This window comes from Miscanthus floridulus, chromosome 12 (genome assembly GCF_019320115.1).
Source record: "Miscanthus floridulus cultivar M001 chromosome 12, ASM1932011v1, whole genome shotgun sequence".
NCBI classification, from domain to species: Eukaryota; Viridiplantae; Streptophyta; class Magnoliopsida; order Poales; family Poaceae; genus Miscanthus; species Miscanthus floridulus.
The window spans coordinates 63,661,862-63,677,769 of record NC_089591.1 but is presented as its reverse complement, the minus strand read 5'-3'; the positions used below and the strand labels follow the sequence as shown (position 1 = coordinate 63,677,769).

The window sequence follows — 15,908 nt, the reverse complement described above, 5'->3', positions numbered from 1 at the left end:
AAAAAAACTGAGGTCTACCATGGTGAAAGAGTCCAATTCAACATTCCAGAGACATGTGCTGATGATACAATGAATAGCCAAAAATTAACCTGAAGCATCTGGGATGCCAACAAAAGGCACGCACAGCAGGAATTCCACTCATACAAGTCACCCTCAGGCTTTGTTATGTTGATAGGGGTCAAATCCCCAAGTTGAGTGGATCCCTCCCATGACATTCAATCCCTTTGGGGGTTTATTCCCTCTCCCTCTCTAATCCCTCTCTTTGAAACCATGTGTTTGGTTAATGCAGGGATTGAAACCCTGTGATTGCTCCACAAGTTTAAACATAAAACATATAACTATATCTCTCCAAAAAATTAAACATGCCAGTCATACAATTCTCAATACATATGATCCTTCTCTGTTCAAATTAAACACAGATTTGATGCAGGCCAAATAAAAAAATACAAATCGACAAAATTAACATCCAGCAATGATCAGATATGCTAGAACGGCACAGAATATGCATCAACAGGCATGTTGCCTTCAAGTGCTACCAACATCAAGCCTAAAGATGCCTCAACTGGCAGGATGTGAATTGGCTTCCTCTTTCTCTGATCCGATTGCTTTCTCCTACCCTGTAACACCATGAGACAAATGAATGAATATGCACAATAAACCAAAGTAGGTTGCAATAAAAAAGAATGTGAGGCAATAATAATACAATAATAAATGAACCTATAATATAATGGACATTGTTGCTAATTTTCAAGTGTACATGTAGTAGTAGAAAATGGAAATAATCATGAGTCGGTTCATGAGTAATGCTACAATCATTTTGGATAATCCTCAGCCACAGCGATGCATCTTAAAATACTGAGAGCTTTACTAACGCAGCATTGCCAATGTGCTATGCAGCCAAGGCATGTTATGAAGAAAACATATTATCTGAATCGATCGGGATATTTTTTTTTTTTTTGGGGGGGGGGGGGGGGGGGGGGGGGGGGGGGGGAGGGGGTGCAGAAGCACATATTCAGGAACTCAGGATAAAGATTGGACAGGTACAGATGGCATATAAGGAAGAGGTAGACATATTCAGTTAATATAAACAAAAACATCTTGAGATGTTTTGTGTTTGAGAGCAGATAAGTACACTAAAACTCAAGTTCATATTGCAATAACAAACAAAAAGTATGTGTGGTACTGATGCTAGTTCCAGGCAGAAATACCTTCCAACAATTGGGCTCATTGCAGGTATACTGCTTCTCGTTGTGCACATGAGCATGCTTGCGGGGCGCGCTTACATCAAGAAAGGTCGTGCCATAATTCTCATAGCTGCAGAGGAAGATGATCTCGGGTGGGTTGAGGCTTGGGGGCTTCTACATCTCTGCACACAGGTAAGGAAAGGAGTTTTGAATTGTAATCATCAGCTAGCTTAGACTATCACAAATCATCACATGGTGCACTATGTTAAAATAACAGAGAGCAGCTCACAAACTTGTTTTTCATCTACAGAGGTAAAGCTCCCTTGTAAATATTTATTTAGATCCAAGAGGTATAAAGTTGAGATACATATAAATACAGATAAGAATAAAGAAAAGCTATCAGCTTCTTTCATATCAGAGGTCTCTTTTAATTTAAAGTTTAAACTAATACCGACAGGCGACACTTGTACTAATACCTAGCAATGTGAAGAAAAATCACCAAAACTTCTGGTCAAAATTTCTTCAATGGATAAATAACTTCCACAGTATGTTAGCATCAAAGTATTCGCATCATAATCTCACTGACCAAAATTAGGTTGCAACCAAACACTTATCAAATCATGGAACAATGGAACACTAGAGGTACTTAGCCATTTCATATTAAGTTGGACCAAAACAGGACAGCCGAGAAGGAAAATGTGCAGGTGCGAACCTACTAAGCCATTTCATTAAGTTCAATGCAGTTGGTAATCATTCCACATTTCTTGCGCTATCATGTCTCTCAAATTGTTAGAGCTAAGAAGATCGCAACTCATTTCGAAATTTGAATAATATTCATTGCTAGTTCTGCACCACCAAAATTAGAGTAACTAATTATCATCAAAAAATAAATTACAGAGCATTTATCTGAGACAAAAAAAATTGCAGAGAAGAAAGGAGGAGGAGCCTCTGAATCTGTTGTCAATGTGAACACTCAACAGTAGTCTACACAGGTTACGCAGCACCACTGCACGAGCAAGACCACTCCTCTCCACCTCTTCTCTCCTCTCCATACTTCAATCCAATGAAAATCGCAAGCATGAATAAGCATGCGTACGACATGGTCAGGGCGACAGCACCTACCTGCTTCCACCAGTCATTAGATCTACACTGAACCAGGAAGCACTGGTGAAAGGGGAGAGGGAGTAGAGTCCATGGAGGCCGTCGGCGTGCACACGGTACAAGGACAATGCCGCCGACCATGTCAGGATACAAATCAAGAACTGCAAGAAAACCCTAAGGAAACGATGAAGAGCACGACACGATTAACTGCGAGGAGGTGGCTTCCAGAAGGAGTGGACGCTAGACGCGAGAGCCAGGTCGCCGTCGCTCTGTCACGTCTACGTTGCCCTGCCGCCACTCTACCACCACGTTGCTGCCACTGCGTACCATCACCCGCCTCTGCGACCTCTCCCCGTGCGACGAGGATTTCACCCACACCACTGGAGGCCAGGCTTCGTTCCCAGGCCGGGGTGAGGGAAAAAGGTTGGGGTGGGCCGGGTTACAACCCACGCCGAGCTTAACTGAACACTCGTTATCTTGCTGACCATGGGGTGATCCATGTAACCACGCCGAGCTTAACTGAACGCTCATTATCTCGCTGACCATGGGATGATCCATTCCAGGCCGGCATGATCCATGGGGTTGGGTGCCGACCCCGGCTATTCCCGGCCCAAACGAACAAAGGCTCAAGATGAAGTATCTAATCATCTAGGATGTTGGCCTAACAAGCTTTTTCTGCTACCGTTATCCTGCTGACCATACTCATCATATATCTCATATATACATCCATTAGTCCTGGCAATCCATTTGGAACCCAGAGACAATGATGTTTATCTCAATGGCCACGCTGTCTAACTACTGTATTTTCTAGAGTTTCTAACAAACTATTGCAATTCTGTATTTCTGTTCATCCACAGATGCTGAAAGCTAAAGATGCAAGATTATGTGCACTTGCAGGAAATCAATATTCTTAAAAGAGGAGCATATGAGCTTCCCTTGTGTATATGTTGCAATTGCAATCAGTAAACAATATGATTTCAATGTTGTTTTCTGAATCTGAAAGCAGCAGACCTCTCAAGCAATTTGTATTTACACAAAAATGCTGTCTAAGCAGATTGTACCAACATTTTCTCTGTACTTATATTAGCATCATATGTTACACTGATTCAGTTCGACCAATAGATTTATGAATAAGGTTATACATGAATCACTGGCAAATAATTGAGCAACAGTTTAGTACAACAAAGGTAGAACACTCTAAATGATTTCTCGTAGGTATCAAGGGAAAAAAAATGATACATGTCACCTGGACGGCAGCAGATGTTGCAATGTTCACCTACTGGAATCCAGTGCACCATTCTTGTTAATGTACAAGACTACGATATGCTATCTCCTAGAAAGCAAAAATTTCCTCTGCAACGACCCACCTCAACCCATTGCATACTTGAGCGAATCACCAGCACCCTGGAAGAACAGGCACGAGAGAGCAAAGTCTGCAACGAAGATTCCAACCAAGGAAACAACCACGGCAGATGTTGTAGACTCGCCAACGCCCTTGGCTCCTCCATGGGTTGTGACTCCCCAGGCACAGCTCACCACTGCGATAATGGCACCAAACACTTGAGATTTCAGCAAGGAGCTGATCAAGTCCCATGGCCGCAGCGCCCTGCGCGCCGACTCCAAAATGATGCTGACGCTGACGCCAAAAACAGAATCTGCCAGGAACGCCGAGGACGCGAGGCCGAGCGCGAAGCTGATCAGTGTCAAGACCGGGAGCGCAAGCACACAGGCGAGCACGCGAGGGACCACGAGGTAGTCGACGGGGTGGGCGCCGAGGACGCGCAAGGTGTCGGTCTGCTCCGACACCTGCATGGTGCCGAGCTCTGCGGCGAACGCGGAGCCGACGCGGCCAGCGGCGACGACGGCCGTGACGACCGGCGAGAGCTCGCGCGCGAGCGCGAGGGCGAGGACGCCGCCGACGGACCGGTGGAGGCCGAGGCGGGTGAACTCGCGCACGAACTGGATGGTGAAGGCCATGCCCACGAAGGCCGCGGTGAGGAGCGCGACCCCCGCGCTCCCGGGCCCCACCCGACGGAGCTGGGCCAGGAGGTTGCGGCGGTGGATGCGGCCCGTGAGGACGCGGTGGAAGACCTGGCCCGCGAGGAGCAGCGCCGAGAGCCCCCGCCAGATCGCGCGCGGCGGGGACCAGTTGGAGAACAGGGAAGGCGGGGCCGCGGGGGCGGGCGAAGGGGACGGCGGTGGGGGAGAGCTGTTGCTGTTGCTGGCGGCGGTGGGCGTGAGGGACAGGCGCGGGACGGGCAGGCGGCGGCGGCAAGACGGGTGTAGGCGGAGGAAGTACGATTTGCGGCTGGATTGGTGGAGGGGAGGGTGTGTCGTGGCGGAGGTGGGGCGGAGGAGGAGCGCGGCGGCGGAAGGCATGGTCGGAGATCGGCTCGGCCTCGGCGGTGACCGAGTGGGTGGGTGGGGAAAGAGATGGGGAACTTGGGGAGCGAACGGTGTGCTGGACTGGTGCGCGGAGGGGAATTCTCGTATAGTCGTAAATCGCAGGCTTAGGCCACGAGCCCACGAGGGAGGCTCTAGTGTCAACCAGGCTGCTGTGTGGAACGTCCGCTTGCTTTATCATGGGCCCGCGCACGCTCAGCTCTGGGCTCAAACAGAAAGGCCCTGAGCCCAAAACCTGCAGGCTGCGAGCCCGCACTGGCGCATCGCTGAGAGAGCACCCCACCAGGCGCCAGCAGCCGTCCACTTCGTACGGACCGTGCACACATGCAGCAGCCACCAGGGCGTGTTAGGGTCCGGTAGACCCTAACCCAGCGCCCATGATTTTTCCCGCGCTCCGGCTGGTTTCTGTCCGCGCGCCGATAATTTTCACGTCATTTCCGTCCACGCCGCGTCGAGGATACTAGAGAGAGCGCGTTCTAGACTTCTTTATTTGCAGCGGGTAGATCACGTGGTAGCACCAAAGTTTAAGAAGGCGTTAGGCGTTTTCTAGACGCGGACCCTAGCCTAGCGCCTAGGCTGGCCAAGATGTTTTTCTAGACGTTTTACCAATTTAGCGCACAATACATACATACATACATACATACATACATATATATATACATATATATATATATATATATATATATACATATATAGCAGAAATGCTAAGTAAATTAGTTAAATAGAAGCATAGAGTAGCTAAATACAGTATATAAAAAAGAGAGCAGTAGACATACCTTAGTGGCTTACTGGCTTAGGCTCAATAATCAATAGACAGCTTATTCCTAGTTCCTACAGCAAAGATTGATACACATCATCCGAATTCCTTCTCGGGAGATTCTCTCCCTCAGCTTCAGTTTCAGGTGTAGGTAAAGCTTCTGTTGTCGACATCCTACATTCAAAAGTTCATAGCATACATTTAGGTTTCAGAGTTCAGTGAGCAAATATTCAGATTTCAGTGACCTATACATCAGACATTCAGTCAATCGAAATTGATAATACATTCAGTCAATTAATAATACATTCAGGCAATCACAAAATATATTCAGACAACCACAAAAGACAGATTCAGTATCCATCCATTCATTCATTATTCACATAAGAGAATATATTCAGTATCCATCTATTCAATCAGTATTCACTTGAATCACTTCAGTCATTCAGTATACAGGGGATAGGAGCAGAGGAGGGGAGCTTCGAGCAAGGGAGAGGAGCAGGGGGACTAACCTTGGGGGCTGGGGCGGGAGAGGTGTGCCGGCGGTGACGAGCACGACCGGTGGGGACGACCTTCTAGGCGGGGACGAGCACGATCGGCGCCGACGGGGAGGAGGTCGTCGGGCGGGAGGGGAGCGCCCGGCGGGAGGAGCGCGTCTGACGGGGATGAGCAAATGGCAGGCGGGAACTGCGTCCTCTCCCTCTTATCCTTCCTGCCTGTTTTCGTGCGGCCAAAGCCAGCTGCGCGCGCTCAGCCGCGTCGTCCGCCTCTGCGCGGCGAAGTCTTCACGCGCTCGCCCGCTACGACAATTTTCACGTGCTCGCCCTTTGTGTCCGCTTCCACGCCGCCAGCGCACCTCTACGCCGCCTAGAGCCTAGATGTCCACCTACCCCCATAGGCCAGGCGGGCACCCTTCGACTAGCGACTAGTCGCGCCTAGGCGGAGCCAAGGCGTCGCCTTTTTGAACTTTGGGTAGCACCGTTGCCACAAAAAATATAATTTATTGAAAACTACTCCTTCACATGCATGCATGCTCCGAAAAGAAAAACACGCTGAGAATATGCCTACGCAAGCATCTGCACAAGTTTTAAAAGTAATAACGGTTAAACTAAACATCCAAATTAAATTTCGATTATACCATCATGTTCCTTGCAATAAATCCTTCAAAATAAGATCTCACATGGATATACTTAGATAAATTTTTATAATGAACATTTATCTTATGAAGAAAGAATAATTTTTTATTGAGCAGAAGCAATGTTCTAAGTTTAAAAAAACAATGTTCTGCCTTCATTCTCGATTTACGAGAACAATATTAGGTTCATTGAATTGGTATTATAATAACCACAAAAATAAAAAATAATAACAAAATAAAAATAAATAAATACATAACGTAAAAAAATAATATAACCAGAGCAAAGCATAAGAAAAATACACGTAATAGAGAAAAATTTAAAAGAACATCACATGAATACTTTTCAAATATCTTAAAATATAGAGTTAAATACCCTGACGGCCCTTAAATTTGTGACGTTCTCCCACTTAGGTCTACAAACTCTCAAAATCGAAATTCGAGCCCCTGAACTAGTTAAGTGGTGCACCAGAGGTCCATACCCCTTCGGGAGGCGCTGACTAGGCCAAATTTTTTACAGAAAGCACCAGATAGTCACGTCCTACCTTAGTCTCCCTCACGTGCGGCGACGTCCGCGGCCGTCGTCTCCCACGTGCGCGACATCGATGGTTGACCGTCCACCCGTGAGGTTTGCTCGCAGTTGCTTCCCTCGTGGCTGGCTGTCCACCAGTGTGGTGCCCGGTGCACTTCCCTCGTGGCTAGCCTTCCACCAGCGCTATCCCAAGCGCGCTTTCCTCGTGGCAATGTGAGAAAACGGGATCAGACTAGGCCTACCGGGGTGCCCGGCTAGCCACGCCTCTGTGCACACGACGCCATCCCGGAGGTCACTGACGCCCTGGTACAGAAGCACACTCCTAGAGATCGCGTGCCTATGGAACTCGTCGCGCCGTCCATCTCCCCAAACTAGCCGTCTGCCCTCCTTGCACACGCGACGGCGACACACACGCCTCCTGCATTGCACGGCCACGCACGAACGAGTCCTGGATCGCTGCCTAGTTCTCGATGAAGGAGAAGGCGCCGCCCGTGGCCTCAGCGATGGCACGCATGGCGGCGGTGACGTTCTTCTCCACGCCAGGCGCTAACATACCTTTCTGATCGTGTGGATAAGCAACAACGGCAACTCCCATTCTATTGATTGACTATATTATCTTTCGATGTTTTGCACACATATAGGCATGCAGTAGTCAGCACACCGTTGTGTCGCATGGTGTGTGGCCAAGCTACGTGCCGCGATAGGCAGCACAACTACACCTCGCAAGGGCGGCTCCCGGTGGTGCCACATGTTGACGTCGTCATTGGACGCAGCGACCGCCTAGCCGGAAGTTGTGGTGTGCATGCCTCGCGCTGGTGAGTGGTATGTAACCACGCAGGGCGTCTTCTCTGTGTCTAGAAGGGGTAGTAGAGCGGTCTCATGTGTGACTGCGAATGGCGAGCACGTCCTACGAGCTGAGGCACGATGAAACGATCAAACTATGTGCATGGCGGCAGCTTTGAACGACGAGCGCGACCTATGAGATGGATGGCATGGGTAGAACATGACTATAGCAGGGTGTTTTTTAAAAAAATTTAGCCTAGTCAACACCTCCCCAAGGGGTATGGATTTGTAGTGCACCATTTAATAAGTTCAGGAGTTGAATTTCAATTTTGAGAGTTCGTGGACCTAAGTGGCACAACGCTATAACTTTAAGGGCCGTCAGTGTATTTAACTTTAAAATATACTATAGAACATCACATATATACTAAGTGAACATGACTAACCACACCATAGAACATAACTAAATACATTATAAAACATCGCATATATATTACGTGAGCATCATTAAATACACCATAGAACATCATATGTATACTAAGTAAACATCATAAAAAGCACCATAGAACATTACATTATACTACAGGAACATCACATGTATATTACGTGAAGATAAAAACATCTAGAACATTATATGTAGACTACGTGAACATGACAGAACACAACATAGAACATTAAATGTATACTACGTGAACATCACATATATAAAAAATAAAAAAATAAAATTATTAAAACAATTAATTAGAGTAAAACAACAAAGAAGAAAGATACACATAAAAGCATGATTAACAAATGATAAATATATAGAATAAATAAAATAAATGAATAACTTAAATAAGGATGAACATCACATATGTACTAAGTGAACATCACTAAATACACCATAAAACATCACTAAATACATTATAGAACATCGCATATATATTACATGAACATCACTAAATACATCGTGAAACATCACATGGATACTAAGTGAATATAAAAAAAATATCATATAACATCATATGTATACTACGAGAACATCACCAGTACATTACGCGAACATCGCAAAAATACATCATAGACCATTAGATGCATACCACGTGAACATGAAAAAAAATCATATAACATCGCATATATAATACGTAAACATCAAATAAAACATAGAACATCACATGTATACCATGAACATCACAAAAAATAACATAGAACATGATAAAAAAATATGGAAAGAAAAGAAATAAAAGAAATAAAAAAATGGAAAAGCATAAATAATAATAATAATAATAATAATAATAATAATAATAATAATAATAATAATAATAATAATAATAATAATAATAAATGCATAAACATAAAAAATAAAAAATGACTGATGTACGAAAAAGAAAAAGAAAAAAAAGATTAAAAAATAAAAAACATGAATCGAAGAAAAACATAATTAGAAAAGCAACAAAGAAAACAAATCAAAAATAAAAAAGAAAAGATAAGATAAAAATAGAACATCACATGTACAAGACGCAAACATAAAATGGAAGAAAGAAAAAAATAGAAAGAAAGAAAAAAATAAGAATGAAAACATACAAAACTTAAAAAGAAACGAAAAAGGTATAAATAGAAGCAAGGATCAAAAAGGAAAAAGAATAAATAAAAGGTAAAAATAAATAAGAAAAGAATAAGAAAAGGAAATGAAATAAAATAAAAATAAAAACATAGAAAACTAAAAAGAAAATAAAAAGGAAGAATAAATATAAGGAAGGAAAATAAAATAGTAAAAAGAAATCAAAAGAAAAAAAGAAAGGAACGAAAAAATAAATAAGAAAAAAGTACATACTTATACTGTACTGCCTCCTGCGTGGTACTGTACTGCCTCCCGCGCGGCCTCCCGTTCCCGCGCGTGGCCGTTCGGACCGGATGGTTTCCAGCAGCCACCCGAAGCACGCGCGCAGCCACGACCGAGATATCACGGTCAGGTTTCCGGCAGCCACCCGAAGCACGCGCGTAGCCGCGACCGAGATATCACGGTCACATTGGGCCGCTGGCATACGAGTATGACCATCGGATGCGGGAGGCGGTCCGGCGTTCGGGTTACCCGATTTATTTATTTTTTTTTGCCAGGTAATTCAAAATTCGGCCGATATTAATTCCAAAAAAATACTACCCGTAATTTTGGGTACCGGTAATTCGGGTTCGGGTATTCCCCATATACCCGAATTTATATAAAACAGCAAACTAAATAAAATTTCAGTAGCAATTTATATATAATTTCAGCAGCAATTTGTATAGATTTTCAATAGCATTTTATAAAGAATAATGTATTATAGTCACTTGTTCAAACAGAGATAATTATATTCTAATAAAGTGATAAGTTCAAGTGTTCAACTAAAAGCACATGGTAAATATAAAGACATAGACAAATGTTTTGGTAGTTTGGGTACCGAGGGATATTACTCGAATTACCTAAATTAATTTTGGGTAATCAAAATTGCTATCTAAATTTAGGATCAGGTACCTCGGATTCGGGTAATTCAGGTCCGGGTTTAGGTAATTCGGGTATAGGTAATGGGTATCGGGTATTTTGCCCTTGCTTAGGCAGGAGGCGAAAAATCAAATGGCCTGGGCTTCTCTCGCCGTCGCCTCGTCTGACGTCTGCGTAAATCACTGCATCTCCCTCCCCCCACATGATTCACAACCTGCAATTGTTAGTTACTCAGTTTTTTTAGCATTACAGAGCTTTATTAATCAATGACAGGAGTATAATCGGCGGCAGCTCATCCCAATAGCCACTCTGGGATATAGTCTAGCCAAAACAGGGCCACCGAATTAGCATCCCTACGCACCCACACTACTTTGAAATAAATAAAAAACTCCTACCTAGCTCTGTAATATGAAACCAAAGGCCTCCAATTGACGACCTCATCCCGTTCTGGTCATCAAGCAACGACTTCAGACTGCTGCAGTCAACTTCAAGGATGACTATCATATCCGTTCTCCACAGCCAACTCGAGCCCTTCCTTTGCCACCAATGCCTCAGCCGTCAGCACATCCGGCACATGCTCGAACCACCGCGCTACTCCTGAGAGCACTCGGCCAGCATGATCTCTGATCACCACCCCGCTGCTACCGGTGCAGGAGCTAGCGTCGAAGGCTGCATCAGTATTGACCTTCACCCATCCATCATCCGGCCTTTGCCATCTCGCCACCCTTCTTGGTTGGTTCAGCTTGACGGGTACCTTAAGCGAAGCCAAGTCCTCTAGCATAGTAGATATATGTCAGTACTGCCGCACCAGGTTCCCACACGTTCCGTCCATGGTGCCTGGCATTTCTTCCCGACCACAGCGTCCATGCTCCACAAACTATCAAAGCAGCCGTGTTAGTGGAACAAATGTCCGCACGGAGGACATCTTTGGTCCAAGTGCAGGTGTGGAGGGCTAGGATTATCACCCCCGAGAACTTCTTAACCTCAGCCCAGAATCTTTTCGCCACCAGGCAAAGGAATACCACATGGTACACAGTTTCCGGTGGATCGCCACACATCTCGCAGAAACTCTCCTTGGCGACATGTCTTCTTTTGAGCTCCGCTTTTGATGGTAGGGAGCTTTGTAACACCCGCCACCAGAACACACGCACTTTCGGAGGTACATTCAGTTTCCAGACCAAATTCTAGGCCCGATCGTTCCCCGACGCCCAGGCTTCCCCTGTCGCAGCCATGGCCTGCCCCATTTGCTCGTCCTTGAGCAGCCTGTAGGTTGAGCGCACTGAGTAAAAACCATTCTTCTCAAAAGCCCAGGCCATCACATCGCTTTCCAGGTTCACTCCTAGCTTGATCTTCAGTATCTCTGTCGCCTCCAACGACATGAACGATTTGTGCACAATCTCCTCATCCCAAACACGCGTACCAGGGACAAAGAGACCGCTCACCACCTCTGCACCCGCTGTCGGCAACCTCACCAATGGCCGGAGAGACCTCAGCCCGAGGATCCAATTTTCCCGCCAGATATTTGTCTCCCCCGCTCCAACTCTCTTGATCAGCCCTCTTTTTAGCACAACTCTCCCATGGAGGATCGATTTCCACGTCTTCGAGCTTCGTTTTTTCTTGGTAGCTGAAAGGAAATCACCATTCGGGAAATACTTCCCCCTCAGCACCTTAGCACACAACGAATCCGGCCTCATAATTAACCTCCACCCTTGTTTACCGAGCATCGCCTGATTGAAAAGAGTGAAATCTCTGAATCCAATACCTCCTTGGCACTTCGATCGTGTCAGTTTCTCCCACCGCAGCCAATGTATCTTGTGATTATCAAGCGAGCTGCCCCACCAGTAGTTGGACACCGCCGAGGTAAGCTTGCGGCAGATCGGAGAGAGTTTGAAGCACGACATCGGATATGTAGGCACCGACTGCGCATTGGCCTTGAGCAGCACTTCCCTCCCCGCGCAGCTCAAGCTCATCAGTTACGCAGCTGGAGTTGTAAGGCATCAACGCGAATGGCGACTAACCTGGCTGCACTGCACTCGAGCTGTAGTCTCTTTCACCACTGAACGCCCCGCGTTTCACTTTCCGCGTCACTGAAAGTGAAACCAAACCAAAGCAGCTGTACAAAGGCATCTAGGCTTCAGAATTAAGAGTACCACTCCTTGCTTTCATGCTTGTATGTAACATTAGTAGGTTACTCCAGTACTAGTGTACTAGGGCATGATAGCCTGGCAGTGCAGTGCAGTACACAAACCGCTCTTTCCTGCTCAGACTTTAGTTTGCAACCTGAAACACTGCTGCTGGGCCGTTTCTCACACGCTCGTCTCTAGCTGGTTTATGAACAAGGGATGATCAGATCAGGGGGACCAAGGATGGAGCCATGGAGGTGATGTAGAGGCACATGCATTCGTTTCTTGACAGGCCGCTTTTGATGCTAATTGCCGATGCCAAGTACAGACACACTACAGTGGGATACGGCAAAGAACCAGTGCAGTAGCGCTCCTACATGAGCTAGCAAAAGATGGTCACTCACCGAGTCAGTTCATGCAGACGGGGTGAAAGGGCCAGTATAGAACCGAGGCTAATGGACAAGCAAAAAACAAACAAAACTGATTTTAAGGGAAACGATTCTCTCTGTCTTTCTCCCCCCAGCTTCCCTTTTCAGCTCTTCGTTCACGGAGATGCTTCCTGTTTTTGTGGGATGGTGCATTCAGAAGCTATATCTCTTTTAAGCATGGTGCCAGTTTTGTTTCTGTATTTGTGTGGACCAAATGAGCTCATACGCTGTGCCATATTCCACCATTTTAAGGCTATTATTGTCCTACTGCCATATTCGGCCAAGAGTTTTTTCACTACCCTCTAAGAAGATTACTTCAATGTACTTCCACGGGGCAAAAAAAGACTACAATGTTACACCATTAATTTGTTTTGCCTTCTCTATCTTGCATCAATCCATCTTATTTGGCACGCAGTGGTACTGAAACTGAAACAGACGAAGCCCCTTACTGGCATTGTAAAAAAAGAAGAGTAACAATATTAACCAAGTCTCTATGTATTAATGCCATGCATAGCTACCACTTCGTTCGTCACGCGGTACCGCATTCAGGCTAGGTCCTAGGTCACAGCCTTACCGGTCAGTACCAACTTGGGAAAAGAGGCATCCATGTTTCTTTTTCTTCATCTTTTACCAGCTGCAGATGGACGAAAGCACTATCGCCCTATTGATTTTTTCTCCCTTTGTGCCAGAATCTGCTGTCTCGTGCCACACCAGTACAGTAATACACTGATACTTTTACATAATTAAAAAAACAAAATAGAAAGAAACTTTTACAATGGAGGAGTTCTGACTTGTGAGAAGCTAAGCATATATTTGAAATGAGAGCTATGTGCATCTGCTTTGCTAAGTACAATTCAGATCAAGCCGAGATGCTTCTTACTTGCAGCAGCAGGAGACTAAAATGAGATTATCCAAGCCAAGTTTTTTTTAAAAAAAAAATGTTTATTTTGATACCACGGGGTGTGCCATGCATATGATGCGTTACAACCCAAGGTTTCTCTCGCCCACAAATTGCCATTCGCCTTGGACCTTTGTATTTTGTTTATTTTTTTTTCAAACAAAAGGTCCACATGCAAGTTCTAGCTCATCTTTTGCCCCCTTGTGGGTGTGACTGTGATGGCAACAAAAATATGTCCCGGCTGATGATGAGAGGGGAGGGTGAAGGAACCATCTTGGCTGCAGAAGCAAGCAAGAATCCTACCGTCGGAGCGTGCCATCGAGCCCTACTAACAGTAGCCCCTCACCCTCACCTCAACAACAGTCGAGAGGCCTGCTCCTGCGCCAACTAAGCTCTCGTGACCGGCACACTTATGATGCTGTGGCAGCACGCATAAAAGGGTACATGAGCTGATGAGCAACGACGTAAGGGATGAACAAGAAAGTACGCAGCGTTTGGTGTTTGCAGCATCTTAGTGTTTTCCTTTTCCCTGACGAAGGAAGGTTGTTTCTGTTACATTACTGTGAGGATGAGATATCTCCAAATGTCTCTTCGCAAAGCGACAGCAAGAGCAAGCCTCCCTGGCGCAGGCCGGAGCTTACAAACTCGCAGCGGTTATTACTCTGGCAGAGAAATGGCATGGAAAATGTCCCCAGGCAGAAACAAAAATACCCTGTCATTGTCGTGGTAAACAAACCATAACCAATTGCTGCTTGATTGCTTTTGCTTGCTTGCTCCGTGTCCGGACTCCAGAATCAGGATTGGCTCCATCAAATCAATCGAGTAAAAGCCCGGGCAGAGAGAAAAAAAAGAAAAGATGAGCCGCGAGAGAGCTGGGGGAAAGCAGAGGAAGATGCTGTGGGGGGGGCGCCGTGCCAGTAAGCCACGCCTATTCCCGATGCCGTTCTAATTGCGAGACAGCAAACGCATGACAGGGTACCATGCGCCCCTTCACTCCTGGCCTGTATGCGAACGCGCGGGGTGGTCACCTACCATGTGAACGGCGCGCGGCAGCAGCTGCCCCTTCCCCTGCCCCTGCCCCGCCCCCTGTGTGCTCCACGGAGAAACCAACCCCCATCAATGTACTCATCTCGTATACATGCACGCACACATCGGCTTTTCAGAAGACAAGTCCATGATTGCTCATGCCGTCATGCGATAGTGGGCATACCATGCATGAATGGCTTTGCTGGTCGCAAAGGCTATTTCCAAAGCAAAACTCTGGAGATGTACTACAAGTACAGCTCCCATCGTCCGCAGAGCTGGTGTCCTCCTTCTCAGCGCTGTAGAACCGCGTAGCACGTACCATGGCGATGAACGGTGCACCAGCGACGCCGCACGAACACGAGGTCTGGCTGTGGGGGAAGAGAAGACGGAGGAGAGTTAAGCGCAAACGGACCGGTGGTTAACCTACGCAAAGCACTCACTCACTGTGCCAAGAGAGCGACCCCGTTTGCGGTGGTCGCGTCGCGTTAGCCTTAGCCCTTGTTTAGTTCGCAAAATTTAGAATTTGGGGCTACTGTAGCACCTTCGTTTTTATTTGGTAAATAGTGTCCAAACATTGACTAATTAGGCTTACAACGTTCGTCTCGCAATTTCCCACCAAACTATGCAATTAGTTTTTCTTTTCATCTACATTTAATGCTCCATGCACGGGCCACAAACATTCGATGTGACAAGTACTGTAGCAACTTTTTGGACTTTGATGTCCAACTAAACAAGGGCTTAGCCACCGCGCGCCGTGGCCCGTGGTGGCGTCACCAGTCCCTAGTCACTCGCCAGCACTGCGCGCTGCGCCCACGTCGACGCTACCAGCCAAACTGTTGCCCCACTCGCCGATCGCCGTTACCTGCTGCTCGATCAGGTGCGAAGAATAGTTCCCGGCAGCTGCGTCGATCATCGGGCTAATGGACCGTCCCTGTAACGGTAAGCCTATAATCTGGTTATGTTTGGCTGCTCGTAAAGCCGCTTGTGCTAATTTATACGGCTAATTTATTGGGAGAGAAAAATAATATACCATAGCTTATAAACCGACTTATAATGCTCCCTTTATCTGCCCGCCTGCGGCTGTGCGAA

At 46.2% G+C, this 15,908-nt stretch overlaps 2 protein-coding genes across 3 annotated transcripts; both read right to left on the bottom strand.

The window, feature by feature from the left end:
• Window positions 1–267: 267 nt before the first annotated feature.
• Window positions 268–4,743, bottom strand: LOC136496523 (protein TRIGALACTOSYLDIACYLGLYCEROL 1, chloroplastic-like). Of its 2 annotated transcripts, none has more exons than XM_066492225.1 (3): window positions 3,532–4,743; window positions 1,209–1,366; window positions 268–617 (listed from the first exon to the last, which is right to left on the bottom strand). In XM_066492225.1, the coding sequence occupies exon 1, from the start codon at window positions 4,662–4,664 to the stop codon at window positions 3,654–3,656; it is 1,011 nt and encodes a 336-aa protein (XP_066348322.1). In that variant the 5' UTR covers window positions 4,665–4,743; the 3' UTR covers window positions 268–617; window positions 1,209–1,366; window positions 3,532–3,653. The 2 variants fall into 2 exon arrangements, with proteins under 2 accessions (XP_066348322.1, XP_066348323.1); XM_066492226.1 differs by having other exon boundaries at window positions 3,653–4,743.
• A 6,785-nt stretch (window positions 4,744–11,528) lies between these two features.
• LOC136495997 (uncharacterized mitochondrial protein AtMg00310-like) lies at window positions 11,529–12,314 on the bottom strand. Its single transcript, XM_066491756.1, has one exon. It carries the CDS (start codon window positions 12,312–12,314, stop codon window positions 11,529–11,531), a length of 786 nt encoding a protein of 261 aa, XP_066347853.1.
• Window positions 12,315–15,908: the final 3,594 nt, after the last annotated feature.